Source organism: Nerophis lumbriciformis, linkage group LG34, assembly GCF_033978685.3.
Source record: "Nerophis lumbriciformis linkage group LG34, RoL_Nlum_v2.1, whole genome shotgun sequence".
Taxonomy (NCBI): Eukaryota; Metazoa; Chordata; class Actinopteri; order Syngnathiformes; family Syngnathidae; genus Nerophis; species Nerophis lumbriciformis.
The window spans coordinates 25,142,507-25,166,980 of NC_084581.2; the positions used below are offsets into that span (position 1 = coordinate 25,142,507).

Consider the following 24,474-nt stretch of genomic DNA (forward strand, 5'->3'; position numbering starts at 1 on the left):
TATTCCCGGGTGCGGCACCGCTGCAGCCCACTGCTCCCCTCACCTCCCAGGGGGTGATCAAGGGGATGGGTCAAATGCAGAGGACAAATTTCACCACACCTAGATTGTGTGACAATCATTGCTACTTTAACTCATTGCCGTTGTTAGGCCTATTTTAGGGGGGCTCAAGCCCCCCAAAAATATTCTTAAGCCCCCCTAAATAATTTGGTGTTTTTTGTTTTTTTTTACAAATAAATGCCGACATATTTATTATAAAGTGGCCCAAATATGAGTTTAAATAAAAAATCATATAACCTGTTATTATTCACTCAGTTTCCCCTCACTTCGTAGCGTAAGGTAGAGAGCCCTTTTCGTGCGTCGGTATCCAATCCATTCCACTTGTTCATATAGAAAATGCCCACATCACTCAAATTCCAACCCGCATTTTCTCTGCGACCTTGCTTGCGGTCCTGCAGGTGTACGAAGCACATTATCTTCCTTTACAATGAGTGAAGCTGCACAAAACCTTGTGTGTGCAATTGTAAATCATTTATTTTTTAAGTTTTGTGTTTCTTGTAGAATCTATATGAAGTAATATACATAAGCCTATTGTTAAAATAATGAAAAAAACATCATTAAATATATTTGTTTTATTGTATTGTTACATTAATAGCTGTTTTATTATTATAGGATGGCTTGTTAAACATTTAATAGGATTTTCAGAGGGAGGAAAAACCAAGACATTTAATATAAAATGTAAAATGAATAAATACATAAAAAGAAAAAGAAAATATATGGTTAAAAGCCATCGTCCTGGGGAGCATTTCATTTCGTCCCGTGCATTAAAAAAAAATAAAAAAAATAACAATGAATAATTTCTAAGTCTTTGTTAGCCGTTTGTGAAGTTTTGTGCTCGTGCGTAACATTCGCTCGCATCCTGTGCATCTCCTGGGGGCAAAGCCCCCCCTGTCCTTAAAAGCTAGTGACGCCCCTGCTTTAACTTAACTTTAACTTTACACATACAAACTGTAGCACACAAAAAAGCACATTTAATAAAAAAATACGTTATTATGGTCTTACCTTTACTTATAAGTGCGGGAACAGTGGTGTTCGTGTTGGAGGAGTTGTGAATGAATGAAATATGAAATCCGTGCTGCAGTCTGCAGGTGTACCTAATGTTGTGTCCTTGCAGTCGTTCACGGCTCCTCCGGCGCGAGCAATGTTGTTTTTGCACTTTTTGGCTTCTTGTTAAGTGACTTTTTTTTGGGTGGATTCGGTCTTGCACGTGGAGGGTTTGGGTGTGGGCTTTGGTTGGTGTGGCGCTCTATTCGGGGGGTGCAGTCTGCGGCGAAGGTGCCTTAACCAGCACCAGGAGGCGGGGTTACGCGAGCCTCACACAGTGCGTCTTCGCAGCAGTTTTATGATCGCTCAGCACAAGAAATACTTTACACACATACAGTTGTTGACAAAATACACTGTACATTATATACCTCAGCTAACTAAACCATGGAAATGTATAATATAATTCATATAGCAATACGGTCTCACTGCACAGCAGGCCAGCAGTTAGCTGAGTCCGCAATCCATGTTGAGGCACTGAGTGACGTGCCTCAACTGGCTGCTGTTCACCGAACCGTCTCTTCTCAGTATTTGAACGGCAAATGTGAAAATTCAGCGATTTTGAATAAAGATAATCTAAAACTGGTGAAGTTAAATGGAAAATAACTTTATAGTATAATCACTGGATACATATAACATTTTTTTTCTTTCCATGATGGCAGGTGAGGCCCCGCCTCACCTGCCTCTAGTGACTGCACGTCACTGATATATATACACACACACACACAGTATATATATATATATATATATATATACATATATACACACATATATATTTGTATATGTTTATATATACTGTATATATAGATATATATCTATATATATATATATATATCTATATATATATATATCTATATATATATATATATATATATATATATATATATATATATATATACACAGTATATATATATATATATATATTTGTATATGTTTATATATACTGTATATATATATCAGTGGTTCTTAACTTTGTTGGAAGTACCGAACCCCACCAGTTTCATATGCGCATTCACCGAACCCTTCTTTAGTGAAAAATAAAACGTTTTTTTATTCAAATTCAAGACAAAATTATATGTTTTTGGTAACACTTTAGTATGGGGAACATATTCTAAGTAACAAAGACTTAATTTAGAGTTATTTGGACACTAGGGGAACATATTCTAAGTAATAAAGACCTAATTTAGAGTTATTTGGTTAGGGTTAGGGTCAGGGTTAGAGGGTTAGGGTTATAATAAGGCCATGCCGAATAAGGCATTAATAAGTACTTAATAATGACTAGTTAAGAGCCAATATGTTACTAATTTGCATGTTAATAAGCAACTAATTAATGGTGAATATGTTCCCCATACTAAACTGTTACCATGTTTTTTTACTGGTGCATAAAATGAACCGTGTATGAACATCACCTTGTTCAAAGAACAAAACCAACACAGTGCATAAACTCACAACAAATTACACACTTGCAAACCAGTCAGCTGTTGCCGTATCCGTAGTACACCGATAGGGTGTGTTTTGACCTCCGCCGAACCTCTGAGGCCGACTCACCGAACCCCTAGTGTTCGATCGAACCCAGGTTAAGAACCACTGTGTGTATGTATATATATATATATATATATATATATATATATATATATCCATCCATCCATTTTCTACCGCTTATTCCCTTTGGGGTCGCGGGGGGCGCTGGAGCCTATCTCAGCTACAATCGAGCGGAAGGCGGGGTACACCCTGGACAAGTCGCCACCTCATCGCAGGGCCAACACAGATAGACAGACAACATTCACACTCACATCCACACACTAGGGCCAATTTAGTGTTGCCAATCAACTTATCCCCAGGTGCATGTCTTTGGAAGTGGGAGGAAGCTGAAGATATATATATATCTATATATATATCTATATATCTATAGATATATATATATATATTAGAGATGCGCGGTTTGGGGACACAACCGCGGAGTCCGCGGATAAACCACGGGTCGGGTGGGTAAAAATAGATTTTAAATAGATGCGGGTGGTTGGCGGTTGAACCAATTCGGAAATATATATACATAGTTAAATGTTGTTACCCACATATGAAAAACGAGCAGCACTCTTTGAAACAGTCAATTATTCATCAGGCACCGCGTCCCAGCAACAAGTGGCGCAAGTGAGCGCTCCTTCAGCGCAGCAGGGCGCATTTTAGAGGCCAGGCGCTCTCGCATGAATCCTGGCACTGTAGATGCCATTTTATTCCTACATAGTGCTAACAAAAAAAAAAGTAAGTAGACATACGGTTGGATATGTTAAACGAATTAGTCTACGTTACCTATAGGCTATACCAAATAAGCCCATGTCTAACCTATATTGAGTTCGGTCAGCTAAATAATTTTGATGGTTACGTGTTGTTTGGGCGCACTACAATGCAAAGGAATTAAGGCAATTGCGTTGTTTATTGTGTTTTTTTTCTATTGGAGATATACTACTATGTGTGAATAATTATTTGGCCTCGCTTTCAAGTGAAGCGCATCTCCGATTGGCGACAATGTAAGGCTATTTATGTCGCGACCGTCTATTTTCATTATAATTCAAGTTTGATGATAAAGTGCGGTCTGATGGGTTTGATTTCCCCCCTTCAGCTATTTTCCTTGGCCAATAAGTTGCAGGTAATTTGTTATTATCATTTATTTAATTTATTTTTGTTTAAATAGAGATGACATACATATATTATTGCATAATTTAAGTTTGTGCGCGTGATTGACAGCCTAAGGCTTATGAGGCACATTTTTTATTTATTTTTTTATTTCAACTTAAAAACGTATGAGCCTATGCCTAGAACATAGGCTATGTGTTTATCTTTATTTTCCTGCCTGTCGTTGACAATGGAGATTGTCTGATATTTTGTCATGGCTGCAGATCAATCAATAAAGGTTCATCTTTGTCGCGAAATTGTCCACTGCTTCACTGCGCACCCCGCCCTCGTCCCTATTTGAACATTATAACGTTAACAAGTTAATATTCATTGAAATAAATTCAGAAATTTTTTTTTACCTAACGAAAATATAGGCCTAGTCTTTCTAAAACATTTTTTTAACTTCTTAAAAGCCTCGTTCTACCTGGTGCAACTGCGCACACAAAGTGTGAGGAACGCACTCCTGATCTGAGGGCATTGGCAACAATAGTCAACACTTTCTTAATGGAAATCACAATAATATTATAATAATGATAAATAATATTATCACACATTAATATCTCTTAGCCACTATTGCGTGGCCAAGAGATATTAATGCGTGGCACACATTGAATGTCTCTGCTACATTGGATCAGTCTCCTTTCTTTAACAAGCAAAAGCTTTATAACCTCACTAATGCCTTGCATCGTCTATATTAGATATATAACAACGGGCGGATGGCGGGCGGGTGTGGTTTTGATAAAATGTTGGTTCGGGTGATTGGCGGATGGTTGACGACTTTTGTGATGCGGTTGCGGATGAAATAATTGCCTATCCGCGCATCTCTAATATATGTATATATATATATATGTATATATACACCTTTTCGTAATATTCCCATGGTTAATTGCAGAAAGAGAAGAAAAATATATTTTGTTATAAATACCCCCAAGTGTTGATTCTGTGACGAGTTCCAGTTAATAAATAATTTCTCTGACTAATTCTGGAGTAGGAGTAAAATTTTAAAAATAGGGCTTGGGTTTTATTTACGTTAAGTGTACTGTATTCATTAGCAAAGAGCCACTAGAGTGCGGGTTAAGAAGTGTTACCCACGGCCAGCATATACACAAATTTTGTACCATTTATAGTTATGCCTTATAGCACGGTTTCCTGTCTAATCAACCGAGCTAAATGTTTGATAAAGAAATTGAATAAAAAATGCATCCTTGATTACATCCTCTTTAGAGTTTTATTGGATGTAGACCAACCATTTATTTGAATCATTGCAGTTGGAGATGTATATAAGGCCCTAATGCACAGTATAAACTGTTTAGAAAAAACAAAACAGCCCAGTATTTGGTAAAGAAATTACAAGCCAACAGAGTCAAAACCTTCTCAGCTTCCGAGTTTAAGATTAACAACACAGATGGTTCGCCGTATGTTGTCATGTATTTGTTGATCTTTGATGAAACCTGTCTGATTGCCATCTACAGTAGGGAAGGAATTAATATGGCCAAATTCCTGGGTGGATCTCGCGTTAGAGGAATGTGGGGTGGGGTTTAATCATTTTGCAATGTAGTCTGCTGAAAATGATGGAAAGCCCCACTCAAAGTTGGAATCGCCATAAAAGTTTAGGATATTCTGTGATGACCCGTTGCCCGGATCATGTTTTTCTTTAGTTTAAGACTCTCTTAGTTCTGTTTCAGAACCCCTGGATTTGTGTTTCTTGGTTGCCATGGGTGCTGATTATTTTCACCTGCCTCTGATTAGTGTTGGGACGCTTACCTGCTCCCGGGCACTAATCAGAGAGCTATTTATTCCTGCCTTTCGCCACACTCGGTCTGGCTGTTTTGTTTGCTTCATGTAAAAATGACGTTGGTAAATCCTAGCTTCTGATTCCTGTTTCTATGCTAAGCTTTCCTACTAGCTTTTTCCTGAGCTTACCGTGCTATCGGCACACTTTCCTGTACTTTTGTATTTTGCCTGATTTATGAATAATAAATCATTGTCCTACCTGCACAATGCCTCAGGAGTTCCGTCTGCTTCTTGAGTAAATGATCCGCGCATAACCATGCAACCACCCAACCGTAACATATTCAACACATTTTAAGACACTCTTGTGGGGTCTGACGGCTAAAGTGGATAGTGCACCCGTCCGCCCCAATTTGTCACGTTTCATGTGTCAGGTAAACCGCCACGAATGGTGCCATATGAATCCCCTTCCTACTGTATGAGAAACAACATTAACTATACAATTCTCCTCGTCAGGACTGATGTAAAGAATTTATAACCACATTGAAAACACGGTCTTTAAAATTTGCAATCTAATCTATTTTTACCTTCTTTATGGATTACGAAGATAAAGGCCTCCTTCCATGAGGGAGGTGGCGCACCACCCTTGATATTATTAAAAAAAAACAGGAGCTGTTCTCTCATCAGCTTATACCATCCATTGGGTAGCCATTTTAATTTTTCTGAGGGAACTCTCCTGAAGGAATCAATAAAGTACTATCTGTCTATCTATCCGTGCCTGGAGATTTACTCGTCTTTAAAGCAGAGATTGCTTTGTTGATTTCCAAATCTAGAATGTCTGCTATAAAGTTGTCATTGTGGATCTTACCACGTGAAGGAATATATAATGGATTAAAAAATGTATCCATTTTGTCACTGTTAGTTTTCCCTATCTGTGTGTACAATGCTGAATAGTGATTAAAAAAAAAAAATCTGTATTTTACTTTATTTGGTTCTCAGTTTATTTGTATTTGGATCCTTAATTTTATGAATTGCCCTCTCTCCCTGTTGTCTCCAGGCCGATATTTTTGCGGCTTCTGGCTTGGCTTCGTAATACCACTGTTTCATATACCTTATAAAGTCTTCCCTATGTGTTTTATCTATGTCCTGTTTAATAGGTCGCCTTAGAACTATTAGCGAGGTATCTTTATTATGGCTATGCAATTTTTCTCGAGCTTTGAGTCTTTTTTTAGATCACATAATGATTTACATTTTTGTTTTTTCTGACATGCAGGTTAGGCTATGAGCTTGCCCAGAAGATAGAAAATAGTTGCACTAACTTAGCTGGTATCATTAATTGATACAAAATCATTATATTCCTTTACTATTAATTGTTTACGTACCTCATTGTTTAACATTTCAATGTTCAGTCTCCAGTTTGCTTTCTTTCTACCTTCATCCAAATGTACCGTATTTTTTGGACCATAGGGCGCACCGGATTAAAAGGTGCACTGCCGATGAGCGGGTCTAGTCAGGTCTATTTTCATAAAAAATTATAAGGCACATTAAAGGGGTCATATTATGATTTATTTCTAAATATAAAACACTTCCTTGTGGTCTACATAACATGTAATGGTGATTCTTTGGTCAAAATGTTGCACAGATTATGTTTTACAGATCATCTTCAAGCCGCTTTCTGACAGTTGCTTCAGGATGCGCTGTTTTATGGGCGGTCTTATTTACGTGACTCACCGTCAGCAGCGTCTTTTCCCCGTCATCTTTGTTGTAGCGGTGTAGCGTGCAAGGACGGGAGTGGAAGAAGTGTGAAAAGATGGAGCTAATGGTTTTAATGACATTCAGACTTTACTTGAATCAATAACAGAGCAGCATCTCCTCATCCGTGGCTCACTAGTGCAAAATCAATGCCGGAAATGTGTCCGACCGGAACCCTCTAATAACTAAAATTCAGTGGGTGAATTATGTAAACCCACTACAGTTTTTAGCGCTTTGATAGCTAGTCTACTGACAGATATAAGTAAGAACTTTACGCTACTTTATATTAGAAATGGCAACAGCGAAAGATGAAAAGGGTTTCAAACCTAATGTGAAGTTAAAAATATGTGTTTTTTTTGTGACTTGGAATTTGATAAAGGAAGTAGAAGGGCAGAGTATTGTTTCCATTGAGTTTAGATTGATGCATTAGTTTTTGGTGTTATTTTTAAACTTGTTACACATTTCTTTAATACAAACATATACCTGTACCATCCAAAGAGTAAATATAAGGACAGTGGTTGGCTTTAATGATTATACATTTAGTATTGGTATTGGTTATTACACGGCTGGACATGTCCCTAGACTGACTGCTCCACTGATCAGAGCTGCTTTGTTGAACCTCACTCTGCTGCTGTTGAGCATCATGTTCCTAATGCAGCCTACATAAGGCTCCTTGGTTACATGGCTGTCTGAGAGGTAGAGGCCTGCAAGGTAGACAGAAATATAGAAACGATTAGAGGAGTTAGAAACATATTGCTCTCCCATGTAAAGAAAAATAATCAAGGCAAACCTGGCGCTCCACCGATGAAAATAGGTCTTTTGGTGATTGCGGTGTGAAGATTGAGGAATCCATCCACACGATTGACCTCATCGTCCACATCCAACTGGAGAATGTTGGTATCTCTCATCACTGCAATCAAGCAAGATAAACCTAATGAACATAGCCCTCATGCTTGTTCAGAGCAGTAAAAAAAAGCGCCACGATGGTGTAACATTTTCTTATATGATTGTGAGCTAGCACGTGTTTGTATTTGGTCACAGAATCCTATAGAGGAATATTCTACTAAGGAAATATGCCCTTAGATAGCTTCTAAAGTGCACATGTCCATCACAAGCTCTCCAGAGAGTGGTGGCACTTGCCCCCAGGAAATTATAATCCTACAGGAATGCATGTTTGGATTTTAGGAGGAAGTGTAAAGACATTAGCAACCTCTGGTAGGAAGCCCTCACAAGTAGGAGTAGAGGATAGGGGTCGGAGGTCACCCGACTCAAACCGATCAGTTTGTTGCTTGACTGGCCAAGCAACAAACTGGGTGTTGTCCAAACTGCCCGGTCCCAATGCTAGAACAACAAAGAGTAACTGTCTTCGTGTAAAAGGTATTTAAAGACAGTTGTCCAAGAAGACAACAGAGGAGTGATCAGGCCCATACTCTATCTCCTGGAATGTGCAGTTTCAGTCTGAGGCTCGCTGAAACAAATAAAGCTTTTTGTTTGACGATTCCTCGTTGGCGTCTTCTTGGCTCATCACCCATCACACGACCAACAAATATACAACAACGGTCAATGCTTATTTTTACTTCTCAAATGTGTATCTATTTGCGATGTATTTGGAATTGTATTTTTCCATATGGAACTTTCAGTTCATTACAGAGACATGCCGTTCCTCACTTGACAGACAGTGAGTGAGGAACAGGAAGTGTTTATCCTGTCAGTCAAAAGAAGCCAGAGCATAAACAAAAGCAGTGTATCGCCATAGTTCAGTAAATATAAATATATAACTAAAAAAGCACTCGGAGAGTGCAGACATCTGCCAGGCCCTATCTCCCACTAGTAAAAATGTCCTGAATCCAGATGGTGATCTGGATCAGCCCCAAAATGTAATCACTTGTTCTTTATCCGATTTCTGACATTTCGTGAAAGTTAGGTAAACATCAGTCCATAACTTTGTGAGCTATCTATAGCAGATTGAAAGAAACACAGTCCATTTCATAGCAAGGGAAAATGTAGTTGCGTTCAGTTACGTTGAGCCACATGCGGTAAAAAATAGCGAGTAGAAATAGACTAAAAGGGTACATTATGAAAAGCCCAGGTCCAAAGCCATGGCAAGTCCTTCTCCCGACAAGAAAGAGACTATTTTATTTCATGATTGCCCTGCGATGAGGTGGCAACTTGTCCAGGGTGTACCCCGTCCTTTTTGAACAAATGAGGATTCACAACTTTGTCTTTTTGAAGCTGAAAATACAGAGGATGTACTGCTGGTTATAGAAGCGAGCACTAAGAGAGGCTGAAACGTTGGATCAAACGGAAGCCGAGAGAGGGAGGTTTACATGACTTGAAGGTGTAAATGTGAAACTTCGATCCAAGCTATGCCGACATTAATGGCGTGCTCACCCAAAGTCAACTTGAAAAAACTTCCCCGGCCAGCTGGACTAAACAGACAACTGTCCACCAAGCGACTCACTATAATGTTGATCATGACACATGCAGTACACCATGCGTGTTATAAGAACGACATACACTGTCGAGCTAGCTGTATACAAACAAAACATGAAATGTGGGCTAATACTTTACAGATACTGTAATATTTTACCGTATTTTTCGGAGTATAAGTCGCACCGGTCGAAAATGCATAATAAAGAAGGGAAAAAACATATATAAAGTCGCACTGGAGTATAAGTCGCATTTTTTGGGGAAATGTATTTGATAAAAGCCAACACCAAGAATAGAAATTTGAAAGGCAATTTAAAATAAATAAAGAATAGTGAACAACAGGCTGAATAAGTGTACGTTATATGAGGCATAAATAACCAACTGAGAACGTATGTTAACGTAACATATTATGGTAAGAGTCATTCAAATAACTATAACATATAGAACATGCTATACGTTTACCAAACAATCTGTCACTCCTAATCGCTAAATCACATGAAATCTTATACATCTAGTCTCTTACGTGAATGAGCTAAATAATATTATTTGATATTTTACGGTAATGTGTTAATAATTTCACACATAAGTCGCTCCTGAGTATAAGTCGCACCCCCGGCCAAACTATGAAAAAAACTGCGACTTATAGTCCGAAAAATACGTTAATGCTTTTCAGTCAGTACAGATTAATGTCCTATCGCATTGTGTTGTGCTTTACAAACACAAAAGCGGTTCAGCTGCTGATGCAAAATCTAGCTTACCTCTGTGCTATAGCTAACTTACCTCTTGCTGTGGCTAGCTTACGACTAATGCCGCAGCATGCAGTCGCAAGACAATGTGTTACTACGCTAGATAAACATTTCCTCAGTGTTCGCTCTTACAAAAACAATGTCTCTACAGCTTGGTTATTATACAGGTTACGGAATGTAAATTAGGTATTTTGGCGGTCTTTGGATGCCTTTTTAAGTGATTTCGAGGCAGAATAGATTGCTCCCATTAGCTGCATTGCCAGCCACCAAGAATGCGCCGAAGTAGAATGCAAAAAAAAACAACTTTTTGTCTTCTTGTCTCTCATTAGGATTGTGAACGATAGGCAAAATTCCATAAAAAAAAAAAAGCAGTTCCCCTTTAATGTTTAAAAACATTTCATAAAAGCAAAAATAATTATATAACTTGATATAATTTCATTATTTGACAGACGTTTATATTGAGTGTCCGCGGTTTTGGGTCCAACTATTAGGCGTAACTGTTGAAGTAACAGGTTCTTGCTGCTAGTAACATACAGTAAATGTGGTTTGAAAATAAAAAGAATACTTACCGGTGATTTTATGCCAGTTGCCAGCGCAGAGACCGTGTTTTGGAGAAACCCTTGTGAATAACTCTTGTGTCCCATCACTTACAATCACCACCACCTGGAAAACACAACAATATTCTTCAACATACAGTATCTTTATTTTTGAATGAGTTTATATTTCACCTATTGCTCAGGCCCGGCTGCACCAAATGATAATATAAAGACATTTAATAAAGTCAAATACAAATAAGAGAAGTATCCCACACTTCTCTTTTGTATTGCTCAGGCCCGGCTGCACCAAATGATAATATAAAGACATTTAATAAAGTCAAATACAAATAAGAGAAGTATCCCACACTTCTCTTTTGTAAAGCAAATTTGTACAGCCGATATGGGCATCTACATCAACAATAGGATTTGCCTGAGAAGCTGGACAGGACAAAAAATATATGTACCGGTATATATATATATATATTTCACCTATTTCCATATTAAATTACATATACGGTCATTATTACAGAATATGAAAGATGAACAACAACAAGAAATATAAACTTACTGCTCCTTGATGAATGTAAATTGTGAAGTAGCCCTCTGCTATGCGCACATGTAGCAACACACCGGATGCAACACGGGGCCGCACCTCCATCGCCAGCTGAAATGTGGGTCCCAAGTCAAATGTATCTAAGTGCGAGAAGGAAATGAAGACATGTATTGAAATGCATCTATTTTAGTACTCATCTTTTTGCTGCTTTAGTCATCTGATTTTATTCTGTTATTTGTGCCAGTAAAAGTAATCGGTTTGGTGCAACTGGTCACTTTGTAATATTGTTGTATTGTTTTGTCTTCCACCATAATTTTAGGTAACAATATATACATATATACTGAAATTGTTTTCCTCCCCTAAAAAACATCCATGCTTTTGAAAGACAAGTTCGACAACGGTCGATCTTCCATAAAGTCATCCATCAGTCAGCAAACCAGAAAGCTGGCGGGGTCAGAACCACTTTTACCCTTTTGATTGTAGCTTTGTAGTAAGAAGCCTTCAAACTTTTCCAGCAGTTTTTAATTTGTGTGATGGTTTAATAAGCTATGTCGTCCTGCAGTTTTTCATTAACTAGACTTTGACTTAGACAAACTTTATTGATCCACAAGGGAAACTGTTCCACACAGCAGCTCAGTTTCAAAGAATGAAAAGGGTAAGAATGGAAAGGATAATGCAGGTAATAAGTTTGTAGAACTTGGTGTTTGTAGCCTTGCGACCATTTAACAATAAAGTTGTGTCAGCAACAGACTAATTCTGTGTACTTCTCACCATGTTTGCTGCTCGGTGTAATAATCCGGCTGTCTCATAGGTGAAAATGTGTCACGCTGACATAGCACACATGCGCAGTAAAGGTGATTATAACCCATACTTGCCAACTTTGAGACCTCCGAATTCCGGAGATTTCTTTTGGGGGGGGGGGGTTAAGGGGGGAGGAATATATTTAGAGCTAGAATTAACTGAAATTCAAGTATTTCTTATATATATATATATATATATATATATATATATATATATATGAAATAAATACTTGAATTTCAGTGTTCATTTATTTACACATATACCTGTACACACACACTCCTCTACTCATTGTTGTATTTGAAAGTGCAATGCTTTGCAGCCAGTAGCACAGCCTTTGAAGGAGCATATGTATGTGCAGTGTAATATTCTGGGTTGGAGTCAATAACCAGGCGAGGTGATGAAGTTACGTCTCTTTACTTCATACTTCAGAACCGACTCACACACTTGCCGTCAAGGTGCGCAATACAACGTAAACCGTTGGCCAACCAAAAAGTAACCACAGAACACTATACCCAACATTCGCCAGGAGATGGCAACAAACAACTTAGATCACTCTATTACAGGCAGCATCTGTGAAAGGAGTGAGTTTAGGGTTGAATTGTCCATCCTCGTTCTATTCTCTGTCACTCGTCGTCGCCATGACTGTCTCTTCTTCGTCTCCTTCTTGTTGTGTGTGCAGTTGTGCACTCTCCAAAAGCTGTAGATGTTATAACGTGACTGGGCCGGCACACTATTTATATGAAGGAAAAGCGGACGTGACGACAGGCTGTCCTCACTCAGGTCTGCACGGACCTGGAGGTGGCGTGCCTTAAGTCCGGCTGGAAATCGGGAGAAATTCGGGAGAATGGTTGTCCCGGGCGGTTTTCGGGAGAGGCACTGAAATTCGTGAGTCTCCCGGAAAATTCGGGAGGGTTGGCAAGTATGTTATAACCCAACCACGAAGACAAGATCCAAATGGGTGTGTACATGGACGCCGTTTGGAATAACAATTAGCTTAAACCACCCCTCTCGTTTGGAATTAAATGTATTTCCGAATGGACCGTATCTGATCAGAATCTTCCAAGTGACTTTGTGAGTTTGTATGAAGAATCTGCGGTCCCATTGCGTTGAGTTTTTTATTGCCCTGATGTGGGATCTGAGCCGAGGATGTCGTAGTGGCTTGTACAGCCCTTTGAGACACTCGTGATTTCGGGCTATATAAATAAACTTTGATTGATTGATTGATCATACCGATTATATGTATATATTGACAGCCCATGGTTTAGTGCACAGAGCCCTAACCTCAATACGACGTACATCTCATGTCCCTCCTTCACATTTTAATCCTCGTGTTATTACAGTAGATTGTATTGAAAGTAAAACCGGTGTCTACTCCTCTCTTCCCATTCTTTTTGCCACATTCTAGCAGTTTCTTGCTGTAATAAACTCTTACATTTTGCCCTTCTGTACTGTACATGTATTGTTATTGGTTTTGCATTCCCCTGTACTCCCACGTGTGCTGGCAACCAGACAAACCCAACACTACACCCCAATTCCAGCGCTTCATACATAAATAATTTCTAGCCTCACTCTTACTGGCCTTCAATGCCATCAGTATATTGCTGCATACCGCACACTAAACTGCTTGTTGTGGTTTGACTTCCTCCATCCACCCAATAATCCATAGAATAGCCACAAGCTCTTTTGCAAAGACTGATAACCTATCCGAAACAGTCTTGCAATACTGTAATTATGGAATGCTCATCCCTATTGCCGCCCTTCAATTAACACGATTTTTCGAACCATCTGTATAAATCCATATATAAACTGGCTATATTACCTTTAATAATTTTTAATTATTATTACTTCCGCATGATGATTGGATAATCTGTCTGAGGCTAAAAATGAGCGAATCATCTTTCTTGAAATATTAACCACTGCCTTTACTCTTTAATTTCCCCTGTTGGCCACTCTATGTGTATGACATCAGGGAATGGAGCAATCAGCAAAAGAAAAGTGTGGTACTGTTTAGAGTTCTAAGCCTTGTTTTTATGAGAAGCAAATTTTGTACTGTAAAATGGCAGCAATTTTAACATCGAAAGAACTTACCCAAAAGTATGTAGCCTCCTTCCTTTGCAAAGAATGTTCCTGTTTCAGTCAATCCCTCAAAACATGGAGTGACCCCAAATGTCTCATCCACAGATGATAATCTCTGTCCATTCAGCAGAATGTTCTTCAAACAGCCAGAGAAGCTGTTGAGTGAATTACTCTAAAAGAATGAATAAGGAGAGGTATACGCATATCAGTCTCAATAAATGAATAATAGAGTACAGATTTACAATTTAAAAACACACACACATATATACACATACAAACATATATTTGTATATATGCATATACACACACACATATACTGTATGTATATATGCATATACACACACATATATGTACCAGTAGATGTTATGTACACATACATACAGTATATGTACACACACACACACACAATATACATGCACCGTATATGCAGATTAATCACACTATTTATTTTGAACGTGCATGCTCCTTTACCTTAACCGCGGATGGTTACTTGGAAGATACACTGAACAAAAATATAAACACAACTCTTGTTTTTGCTCCCATTTTTATAGAGTCAAAAATTATCTAACATTTTTACTTTATACACAGAAGACCTATTCCTCTCAAATATTGTTCACAAATCTATCGTAATCTGTGTTAGTGAACACTTCTTCTTTGCCAAGATAATCCATCCCACCTCACAGGTGTGACATATCAAGATGCCGATTAAACAGCATGATTATTGCACAGGTGTGCCGTAGGCTGCCCACGATAAAAGTCCACTCTGAAATGTGCAGTTTTACCACACAGCAGAATGCAACAGAAGTCACAAGTTCTGAGGAAGCGCGCAGTTGGCATGATGACTGCAGGAATGTCCACCAGAGCTAGTAAATTAAATATTAATTTATCTACCGTAAGCCGTCTCCAAAGGTGTTTCAGAGGATTTGACAATACATCCAACCGGCCTCACAACCGCAGACCACGTGTAACCACATCAGCCCAGGACCTCCACATCCAGCAGTTGCCCATCTATGATTGTCTGAGACCAGCCACCTGGACAGCTGCTGCAACAATTGGTTTGCATAACCAAACAATTTCTGCACAAAACTGTAGGAAACTGTCTCAGGGAAGCTCATCTGCATCCTTGTCATCCTCATCGGGGTCTACACCTGACTGCAGTTCGTCATCATAACTGACTTCAGTGGGCAAATGCTCACATTCATGGCGTTGAAGAGGTGAGAGAGGTGTTCTCTTCACAGATGAATTCCGGTTTTCACTGTTCAGAGCAGATGGCAGACAGCATGTGTGGCGTCTTGTGGGACAGCGGTTTGCTAATATCAATGTTGTGAATGAAGTGGCCCATGGTGGAAGTGGGGTAATGGTATGGGCAGGCGTATGTTATGGACAACGAACGAAAGTGTATTTTATTGATGGTATTTTAAATGCACAGAGATACCATGACGAGATACTAAGCCCATTGTTGTGCCATTCACCATAGACCATCACTTCATGATGAAGCATGACAATGTTGCAAGGATCTGTACACAATTCCTAAAAGCTGAAAACATCCCAGTTCTTGCATGGCCAGCATACTAACCAGAAATGTCACCCATTGAGCATGCTTGGTATGCTGTGGATCGGCGTATACAACAGTGTGTTCCAGTTCCTGCCAATATTCAGCAACTTGGCACAGCCATTTAAGAAAAGTGGACCACAATTCCACAGACCACAATCAACAACCTGATCAACTCTATGCGAAGGAGACGTGTTGCACTGCGTGAGGCAAATGGTGGTCACACCAGATACTGACTGCTACCCCCCCCTCCCCCAATAAGGCAAAACTGCACATTTCAGAGTGGCCTTTTATGCCTCAGGTACACCTGTGAAATTATCATGCTGTTTAATCAGCATGATGCCACGCCTGTGAAGTGGGATGGATTATCTTGGCAGAGAAGAAATGCTCACTAACTTTGTCAGATTTGTGAACAATATTTGAGAGGAATAGGTATTTTGTGTATATAGTAAAAGTTTAGATCTTTCAGTTCAACTCATGAAAAATGGGAGCAAAAACAAAAGTGTTGCATTTATATTTTTACTCAGGATATGCGCTGATATACAGTCAGTGATCAGGTCAATGCATACGTCGGTGCTTACTTACAAATTTCACTTCAAAATACGCCCAGATGGGACTTAAGATAAAACTGATAGCATATACATATATAAAGTATATACATATACATAGACGTGGCTTGGTTGGTAGAGCGGCTGTGCCAGCAACTTGAGGGTTCCAGGTTCAATCCCCGCTTCCACCTTCCTAGTCACTGTCGTTATGTCCTTGGGCAAGATACTTTAACCACCTTCTCCAAGTGCCACTCACACTGGTTTAAATGTAACTTAGATAATGGGTTCCACTATGTAAAGCAGTTTGAGTCACTGGAGAAAACCGCTATATAAATATAATTCACTTCCCTTCACTTTCTGTATTTGTAATGCTGCAGTATAGTTTTCCAATTTCATGCAATATTGTCAGACTGTTAAAACACCTCAGGAAAGATATCAGTTAAGGTACAACATGAGTTTCAAGAGACAAGAAATAAAATAAACATTTGAATAAATACAAATTAAGATAATGTATACAAAATATTGAGAAGTTATTGTTTAATGGATTAGGCTAGACTCAATTTGGATTTTCTGTACTTCTTACCTGAATATTTTTTTGCGCTCGCCCTGAAGGCACTCCTCCAAAATAGAGAGGACTGCTGCCATGAAATGAGCCGTTGCCTTCAACTCTGTCTTCCAGTGGTGTGTGCCCATTAACTATTAGTTTTCCCATATTCCCATCGCGGATAAAAATGACCTTCAGAGAGAAAGAACAGGAAAAGTTGTGACATATAGCTTGTTGACGTATGATTAAAAACATACATTTAAATATTTCCTAAAGTGCAGGGCCCAACATCAGGTTCTCTTACCAGATTCCAACAGGTTCCTGGAAATTGTGATGTATCGTATTGTAACTGTTTGCATGTTCAAAATAAACTTAAACCCTGAACCATAAAATATTTATTATTATTGTTCTCGTCTCTAGCTGTTGTTTTTCTCCCTGCAGATTCTACAACTACATCCCAGTAGGTACTATTGTGACCATTGTTGTCTTATATCACTGGGCTCTCTTCTCTTCCTGTCTGTCCCCTCTTAAACCATGTACTAATAGCAACACAAACTAGATGAGGTAATTCCTGAAGCAATTGCGTGTGAATGCTCCAATCCTGAAGTTGAACTGAAATGCTGATAGAATATAGTATGAATGTAAGAATAGTTTGAATGTTGGAATGGTTTGAATGTTGAAGAGTTTAAAATTCCAGGAAACACGGAATTTGGTTTGGAACTTGAGTTGAGAGTGTTGAAGGCGGAATGGTTTGAATTGGTTGAAAAATGTGAGAAGTTTAAAAAATAGACTGTTCATTTTGAATGGTGAAAATGTCCCTGAAAACTGGGAATTCTTGTAAATCCGGGAATTTTTTTTTTAATTGTTGAAGGAGAGCATACAATTTTGAAAAAACTGAATATTTTGGAGCTGGAACAGTTTGAATTGGATTGAAAATGTGAGAGTTGTGGAATTTTGAAAAATGTCCCATTCATTTCAATGGGAATTTCATGGAAATTTGTGAATTTCGGGAAAAGCGGGTATTTTTGGGGAAAATGTTAAAAGACTTGAATGTTCTGAATGAGTTGAAATAGTTGGTGTTGGAATTTTTTTTAATCGGTCGAAAAATGTTGAAGTAGTAACATTTTTAATTGAGAAATTGTATTAAGGAATTCCAGGAATTTCGGGAAAACTGGGAGTTTTTCCAGTTAAATAAACAGCTTTTTTTTTTTTCCTGATTAAGAGGAGTGTTTGGATGGTGGAACAGTTAAAGTGGGTTGAAAATGTGGAAGGAGTAAGGGGGGGGTAACCCACATCTGCGGTCCTCTCCAAGGTTTCTCATAGTCATTCTCATCGACGTCCCACTGGGTTGTGAGTTTTTCCTTGCCCTTATGTGGGCGCTGAACCGTGGATGTCGTTGTGGCTTGTGCAGCCCTTTGACACACTTGTGATTTAGGGCTATATAAATAAACATTGATTGATTGATGATTGAAGGAGTAGTCGCCAGAAAAAAGGGATTGAAAAAAAGGGAATTCCTGGAATTTTTTTAAACTTGGAAAAATTATAGTTTGAATGTTCAGGATAGGTGGAATATGTTGAAGGTGGAATGGTTTGGATCAGTTGAAAAATGTGGAAATTTTAAAATGGCCAATTCATTTTAAATGGGAAAAATGTCCCGGAAAACATGGAATTGTGGGAAATCTGGGGATTTTTGGAATTTGTCAAGGGAAACAGTTTGAATCGGATGAAAAATGTGGACGAAGAAGAATAATAATAATAATAAATAGATTAATTTTGGTGTAGAAAACCATATGTGTGAATGCTTTGGAGTTCACACAAATAACAGTGTACTGGACTCATTTATTGCATAGCAAATCTGTTCTACCAAAATAGAGCACAGAAGGTTACCTGTACTACACACCTATGCTGTTACACTACAAGTTCAAAATTAATTTGGTTCATGTGAAGCTATATTCATTTACAACAGTTGTTGTGGTTGCTACCTTATACTCGCAAAGCTTTAATTAACTACATGTTCCACTTTCCACACTTATACAGTTTGTTGTTTTCTGTAATGTTGAACCATGTAAGTGTAAAATGATGGTGTTTGGATTGTATTCAAGATTTTTTGCATTGTACATATCTCAACTTTTTCAAAATAAACCTTCAAAACCTAATAATACCTTAATATACAACTATAGAATGTGTAGAAATTGTGCGTGAATGCTGAACAGCTCAAGATGAACTAAAATGCAACACAAAAAGATAATCATTATGTGGAAGGTTGTTAGGGTTGCACATGGCAGATGGCAACGTGATCCCAAGACGTATATTTAACGCAGGCAAAACCCATCAACCATAAGTGAATCAAAAACCCAAAGCAAAAAGTGCGAAGCACATGCAGAATGCAGGGAACCCTACCGCAAACAGCAGACTACGTACAATATGCAATGAACCAGTGCCGAGAAAAAACAACCGCTGGTAAAATAATGCTTCTGATTAGTGATCAGGGGCAGGTGAGTCTCCTGATCACTAACCAAGAGCAGGTGGAGATCAGGCATTCTGAAGAAGAAATAGAGTTAACGCAAGACATGCAGAACAGGAAAAGGATAATGAAAAAAAGAGTGCAGGGTAAAAACAGTAATTTCTAATGTGGAAAATTGTTAGTGTGAATGTTTGGTGGAAAAAGGTCTGAACGAGTTGAGCAATTAAAAAAAAAAATAATTATATTTTAATCATTGGCAGGAACATTTAGAATTTTTGGAATGTTAAAAATAATAGCCTAAATGTTTTAGGTTCTTGGTAATGCAGACTGACTGCTGGTGATTTGTTTATCCATCCATCCATTTTCTACCGCTTATTCCCTTTGGGGTCGCGGGGGGTGCTGGAGCCCATCTCAGCTACAATCGGGCGGAAGGCGGGGTATCAGATATATAATTTGTACCTCCTCACAAATGTACATAGAATATGATGCGACATACTTATTAAAACTGGATCAATTATTGAAACAACATGATGAACAAACCTCATGCCATGCGCCAGTGTTGTAATTTTCCTTGCTCCGCATTTCGACTCGTTTATCTGCCACATTGAAGGTGTATACAAGTTTACCGTTGGCCAGGAACAGAGACATAAAGTTTTCTTCTTGAGAGTCAGATACATAAAAAATTAGGCCAAATGATGTCTTGGTCTTCAGGGATAAGGAAAAGTTGGACCTTAGAGGGGGGGAAAAACACTGATAGTATGACACCATTTTTTAGAATTAATTTATACTGCAAAATATAAGACTTACTGTACCTCTCAGAAAATGATTGTGGGAGCTCTCTGTAGTGCTGTCTACTGTTGGCGAAGTTGCCATATTGATAGGCATGCTGGGTTGCTTCAGGACTTGAGGACAGTTGGCAAGAAGCAATATTCAGGTTCAATGATTTCTGGCCTTCACTTCTGAATTGCACCACATTACGAGGGAGGCCGGACTCATCTCTGCTAACCTATGACAGCATACAATCAATGTTAATGTGGCCAAACGTGTTACCAATGGACACAGATTTACTGGAACCCATAGAAAATATTGTGCATCTTAGTTTAAGTGTATTTCTTTACCTTTTGTGATTGCCTCTGTTTAACTTTTTGTTTGTCATCCCTGAGTTTTGATAAGAGAGCAACAGGAGTCTCTTGTACTGGACAGTCTTGCAGGAAAGTCTGGACATTGTTTGTGTAGCGCTGAAAGTCCTCTGGCTCGATGTCTCGGTCCTGTCTAAAAAAGCAGCCATAATAAAGTATAATGCAAGTCAACGTTGCACTTATTTAGGAAATCATTTTTCTAGCACCATTTCAAGACACATTTATTGTAACATACCTCCATTGGCTACCATAATTAATCAATGTAAGATTAAAATGACATAGGTATAGCAGGAAAAAGGTCCCTTGGTTCTTCTGGTCAGATTATAGACTTTATTTGGAATAAAAATACTCACAGATTACATAAACAATATTCACACAGACCCAAATCGGGTTACTACTGGGCAACCAACATTAGAACTAGAATATTGGCTGCAATATGAAGCATTTGATCCCCCTCCTTTATGGACTAACTCAAACAATATCTCTTAAGGCGCTTAATATCTCCCATCCACTCTTCTACTTCTGCTTTTACAGAAAATGTAATCGTCAAAACCTCATTTAGAAGTTGGGTTCAGTTTAAGTGCTATTTTGGTTTACAGATTATTTCTAGTCTTGCACCCGTTACTGCTAACCATGCTTTCCCTCCCCCTCTTGTCGACAGTGCCTTTTTAAGATGGTCAAGTCTGGGGATCAACAACATTAAAGATTTATACATTGACAACATTCTTGCCTCTTCCACGCAACTTTGTGATACATTTCACTCCCTAATCAATGCTTTTTTTTATAAATCTACAGATCCGCGGTTTTGTTCTTAAATTTTCCAAGCTTACCGACTGACAGTTTGAAATGTTTTTTTGACATCATTTCCGACTTTAAAAGGATCAATTACATATATTTACAAAAACATTTTTTATTTATGCCCTGAATCTCTGAATTCTATTAAGTCACTTTGGGAGGGTGACTTAGGAGTGACCCTATATCTGAGGAGAGCTGGACAGTGATTTTAAGTACCGGTAGAGTTCATAGACTTGCATTTGTGCTAGACACAGCCATATTCATCCATCCATCCATCCATTTTCTACCGCTTGTCCCTTTCGGGGTCGCGGGGGGTACTGGAGCCTATCCCAGCTGCAGTCAGGCGGAAGGCGGGGTACACCCTGGACAAGTCACCACCTAATCACAGGACCAACAAAGATAGACAGACAACATTCACATATAGGCTGTTGCCAATCAGCCTATCCTCAGGTGCATGTCTTTGGAGGTGGGGAGAACATTTAAACTCCACAGCCCAGGATCGAACCCAGGACCTTCGTATTGTGAGGCACACTCACTAACCCCTGTGTCACCGTGCTGATCCCGGCCGTAGTCAATGCAAACTAATACATTGTACCTATTATACCAAGGTTACACAAGCTAAGATGTATGACTGAATATCGATATTATATGATCGGTGTCAACAGTCTCTAGCTAACTTAATACCTATGTTTTGGTTTTGTCCAATCCAGTGCAGTTATTGAACTGAAATGTTCAATACTTTGTCTTGGTAATTGACGAAAAGATCAAACCAAATCCTCTAAGCAGACTATTTGGGGTAGCCCCTCTGTCACGTTCTCTGAGCAAATCCAAAAAGCACTTTGTAGCATTTACAACTTTGTTGGCTGGAAGACTCATTGTGCTAAATTGGAAGGCTGCAGTGCCTCCCTGCTACACCTGCTGGATTAGAGATAATCTTTATTTCCTTGGAGGAAATTAGGCTGACAATGAACAGTTGTTCTGTGAAGTTTCGGGAAATATGGGGTGGTTTCCCAAAATATGTAAAAGAGACTGATGTCAAATTTAACCCCAATTGAAAAGTATTTGAAAGGTAGATAATTGATGAGCCTTTTGTTTGCTTTTGTGTATTTCTGCACCGTGTTGGGGACATTCAGGAGGGCAGTTGTCTGTGGCATCATGTCAATATTTGCCTGTACTTATTTAACTGAAGCATGTTTTATATATATTTATTTTTATATTTTTTAAATAATTGTTGTGGGTTACTTGTTTGGGAGAGGTAAAACAATAATATTTGGCATGTAATTCCGAGAGGGACAAGCAGTAGAAAATGGATGGATGGATTAAGTGTATTTATTGACTGTATATGTCAAAAATCCAAAACCAAAATAAAAAAATAGTAGAAAAAAGGACATCCAGAGAACACAGACCACTAACATGGTTTTAATATTTATCACTTCCGAAATTATTTTGGCACCTTCGACCTAGTTTAAAATTAACTTTGAATTCAAAAGACACTGGATATTGGATAACTGCTTTGTTTTCTTCCAGATGGTTCTGGTTTTATGTATCAGGAAACCCAAATTTGTCTATAAGTATGAATATTTGTGCGAACAGTTGTTTGTCAATTTGGGCCCTGTGATTGTCAGGGGAACAAGGTTCCACCTCACCCTAAAAAGGGTAAGCGGTGTAAAATGATTGAGATTCAAGAATGTAAAGGTCAAACTCCAAAGAAAAGCATGTACTGTTCAACGTTTGTGATCATTTTTTGTTTCTATCCAAAAAACAGCTAAAAAAAATACCCAGCGATTGTTAAAAAGCACAAAATTGTGACCTATGGTACATTATTTTCTTCGGAGAATGAAAAACCTGGACACGCTGAGGCAATAAGTCTTTGCACATTTGTGATCAGAAGTTACATTTATACAGTACCGGTAATCAAGGGCATCAATGTCCTTTTTTATTTAACCATAATGATTTATTTAAACTGTTTTTTGTGGTCTCCATGGTTTTCAAAAAACAAGAATTGGGTGCACAAGTTGAAATATATTGTGGATTTTCACTGGGCAAAAATTGGTTTATTCAAATTGGTTGGTTTCTGGGCAAGGACCCAGCTTTGTTTGGTTGTCGATTTACAACGTTTACAGTTAGACCGTTGTGGGGTTACTGTACGAACACGCTCCCAATAAGAACGTAATTTTGATCTGGTAACAAAAGATTGCCTCCAAACTCAATAGTCAGTGTATTAGTGTCATGACAAGCTGTAGAGTGGTTGCAACTTGCTAGGCTGTTCTTAAATTGACTACGGTAATTTGACTGTGACAGTTTGAATATTCTTCTAGACTGGTGGTGACACATTCATACTTGTATTCAGTTGTTTGAAGTGATATTACAATCGTTGATCCAAAAGACTGTCATACATTGTTTACAATTGTCCGTCACTGATTTTCCTAGACTTCTCCATCGCCCTGAGAACTTTTGGTAGATTTAACGTTTTTAAATATTTGATCAGCAATAAATCAGCGATTATCCAAGATGAATTTAAGTTGTGCACCCAATTATTTTTTTAAGTGACCAAAGATTTACCCTGAAAAAAGAACCATTGAAATATATCACTCGGGGCCCCAAATTATTATGACCTTCAAGTCCATAATGTAAACGCCTGACTGCAACTTTGTCACTGTTCCCCTTAGAAACCCTTACTCTTTTGCTGGATGGAAAAGCTGTCTCTCCTGTGTACGGCTGTCAAGACTGTTCAGTGTTAAGAGGAGATCTACCTGTTTATGTAGGCATAGCTGATGCAGCCTGTTAAATTCTTGAAGCTGCTGTTTGGAGACCCTCCATAGTAGAAGCTCTTCAGAGAAGAAACTGAGGAGGATGTAGTGACTGATGCAGGGCGTTTTTTCTCCTGCTTGTCTTTATCGTCCACCAACAATAGATACCTGGTGTAAAAAGAGAGAGAGTTCAGAAGTAGATTAGAATCTGTCCAAAAACGAGCTGCAAATAGTTTTTGTCCAGAGTGGGACTTAACCCGGAACCGTCTGTAGGGACTGAGATACT

General features: G+C 38.6%; 1 protein-coding gene across 2 annotated transcripts in view; it reads right to left on the reverse strand.

The window, feature by feature from the left end:
• Window positions 1-7,313: 7,313 nt before the first annotated feature.
• lama4 (laminin, alpha 4) overlaps window positions 7,314-24,474 on the reverse strand; it is an 81,756-nt gene continuing 64,595 nt past the window's right edge. For both annotated transcript variants that reach the window (XM_061929016.2, XM_061929017.1), the window contains exons 31-40: window positions 24,192-24,356; window positions 20,623-20,776; window positions 20,317-20,510; window positions 20,045-20,234; window positions 17,080-17,232; window positions 14,409-14,568; window positions 11,535-11,659; window positions 11,000-11,093; window positions 8,045-8,164; window positions 7,314-7,958 (exon numbers count right to left, since the gene is read on the reverse strand). In XM_061929016.2, coding sequence (XP_061785000.1) covers window positions 7,813-7,958; window positions 8,045-8,164; window positions 11,000-11,093; window positions 11,535-11,659; window positions 14,409-14,568; window positions 17,080-17,232; window positions 20,045-20,234; window positions 20,317-20,510; window positions 20,623-20,776; window positions 24,192-24,356 — 1,501 coding nt within the window. In that variant the 3' untranslated portion in view covers window positions 7,314-7,812. The remainder of the gene's footprint in view (window positions 7,959-8,044; window positions 8,165-10,999; window positions 11,094-11,534; window positions 11,660-14,408; window positions 14,569-17,079; window positions 17,233-20,044; window positions 20,235-20,316; window positions 20,511-20,622; window positions 20,777-24,191; window positions 24,357-24,474) is intronic.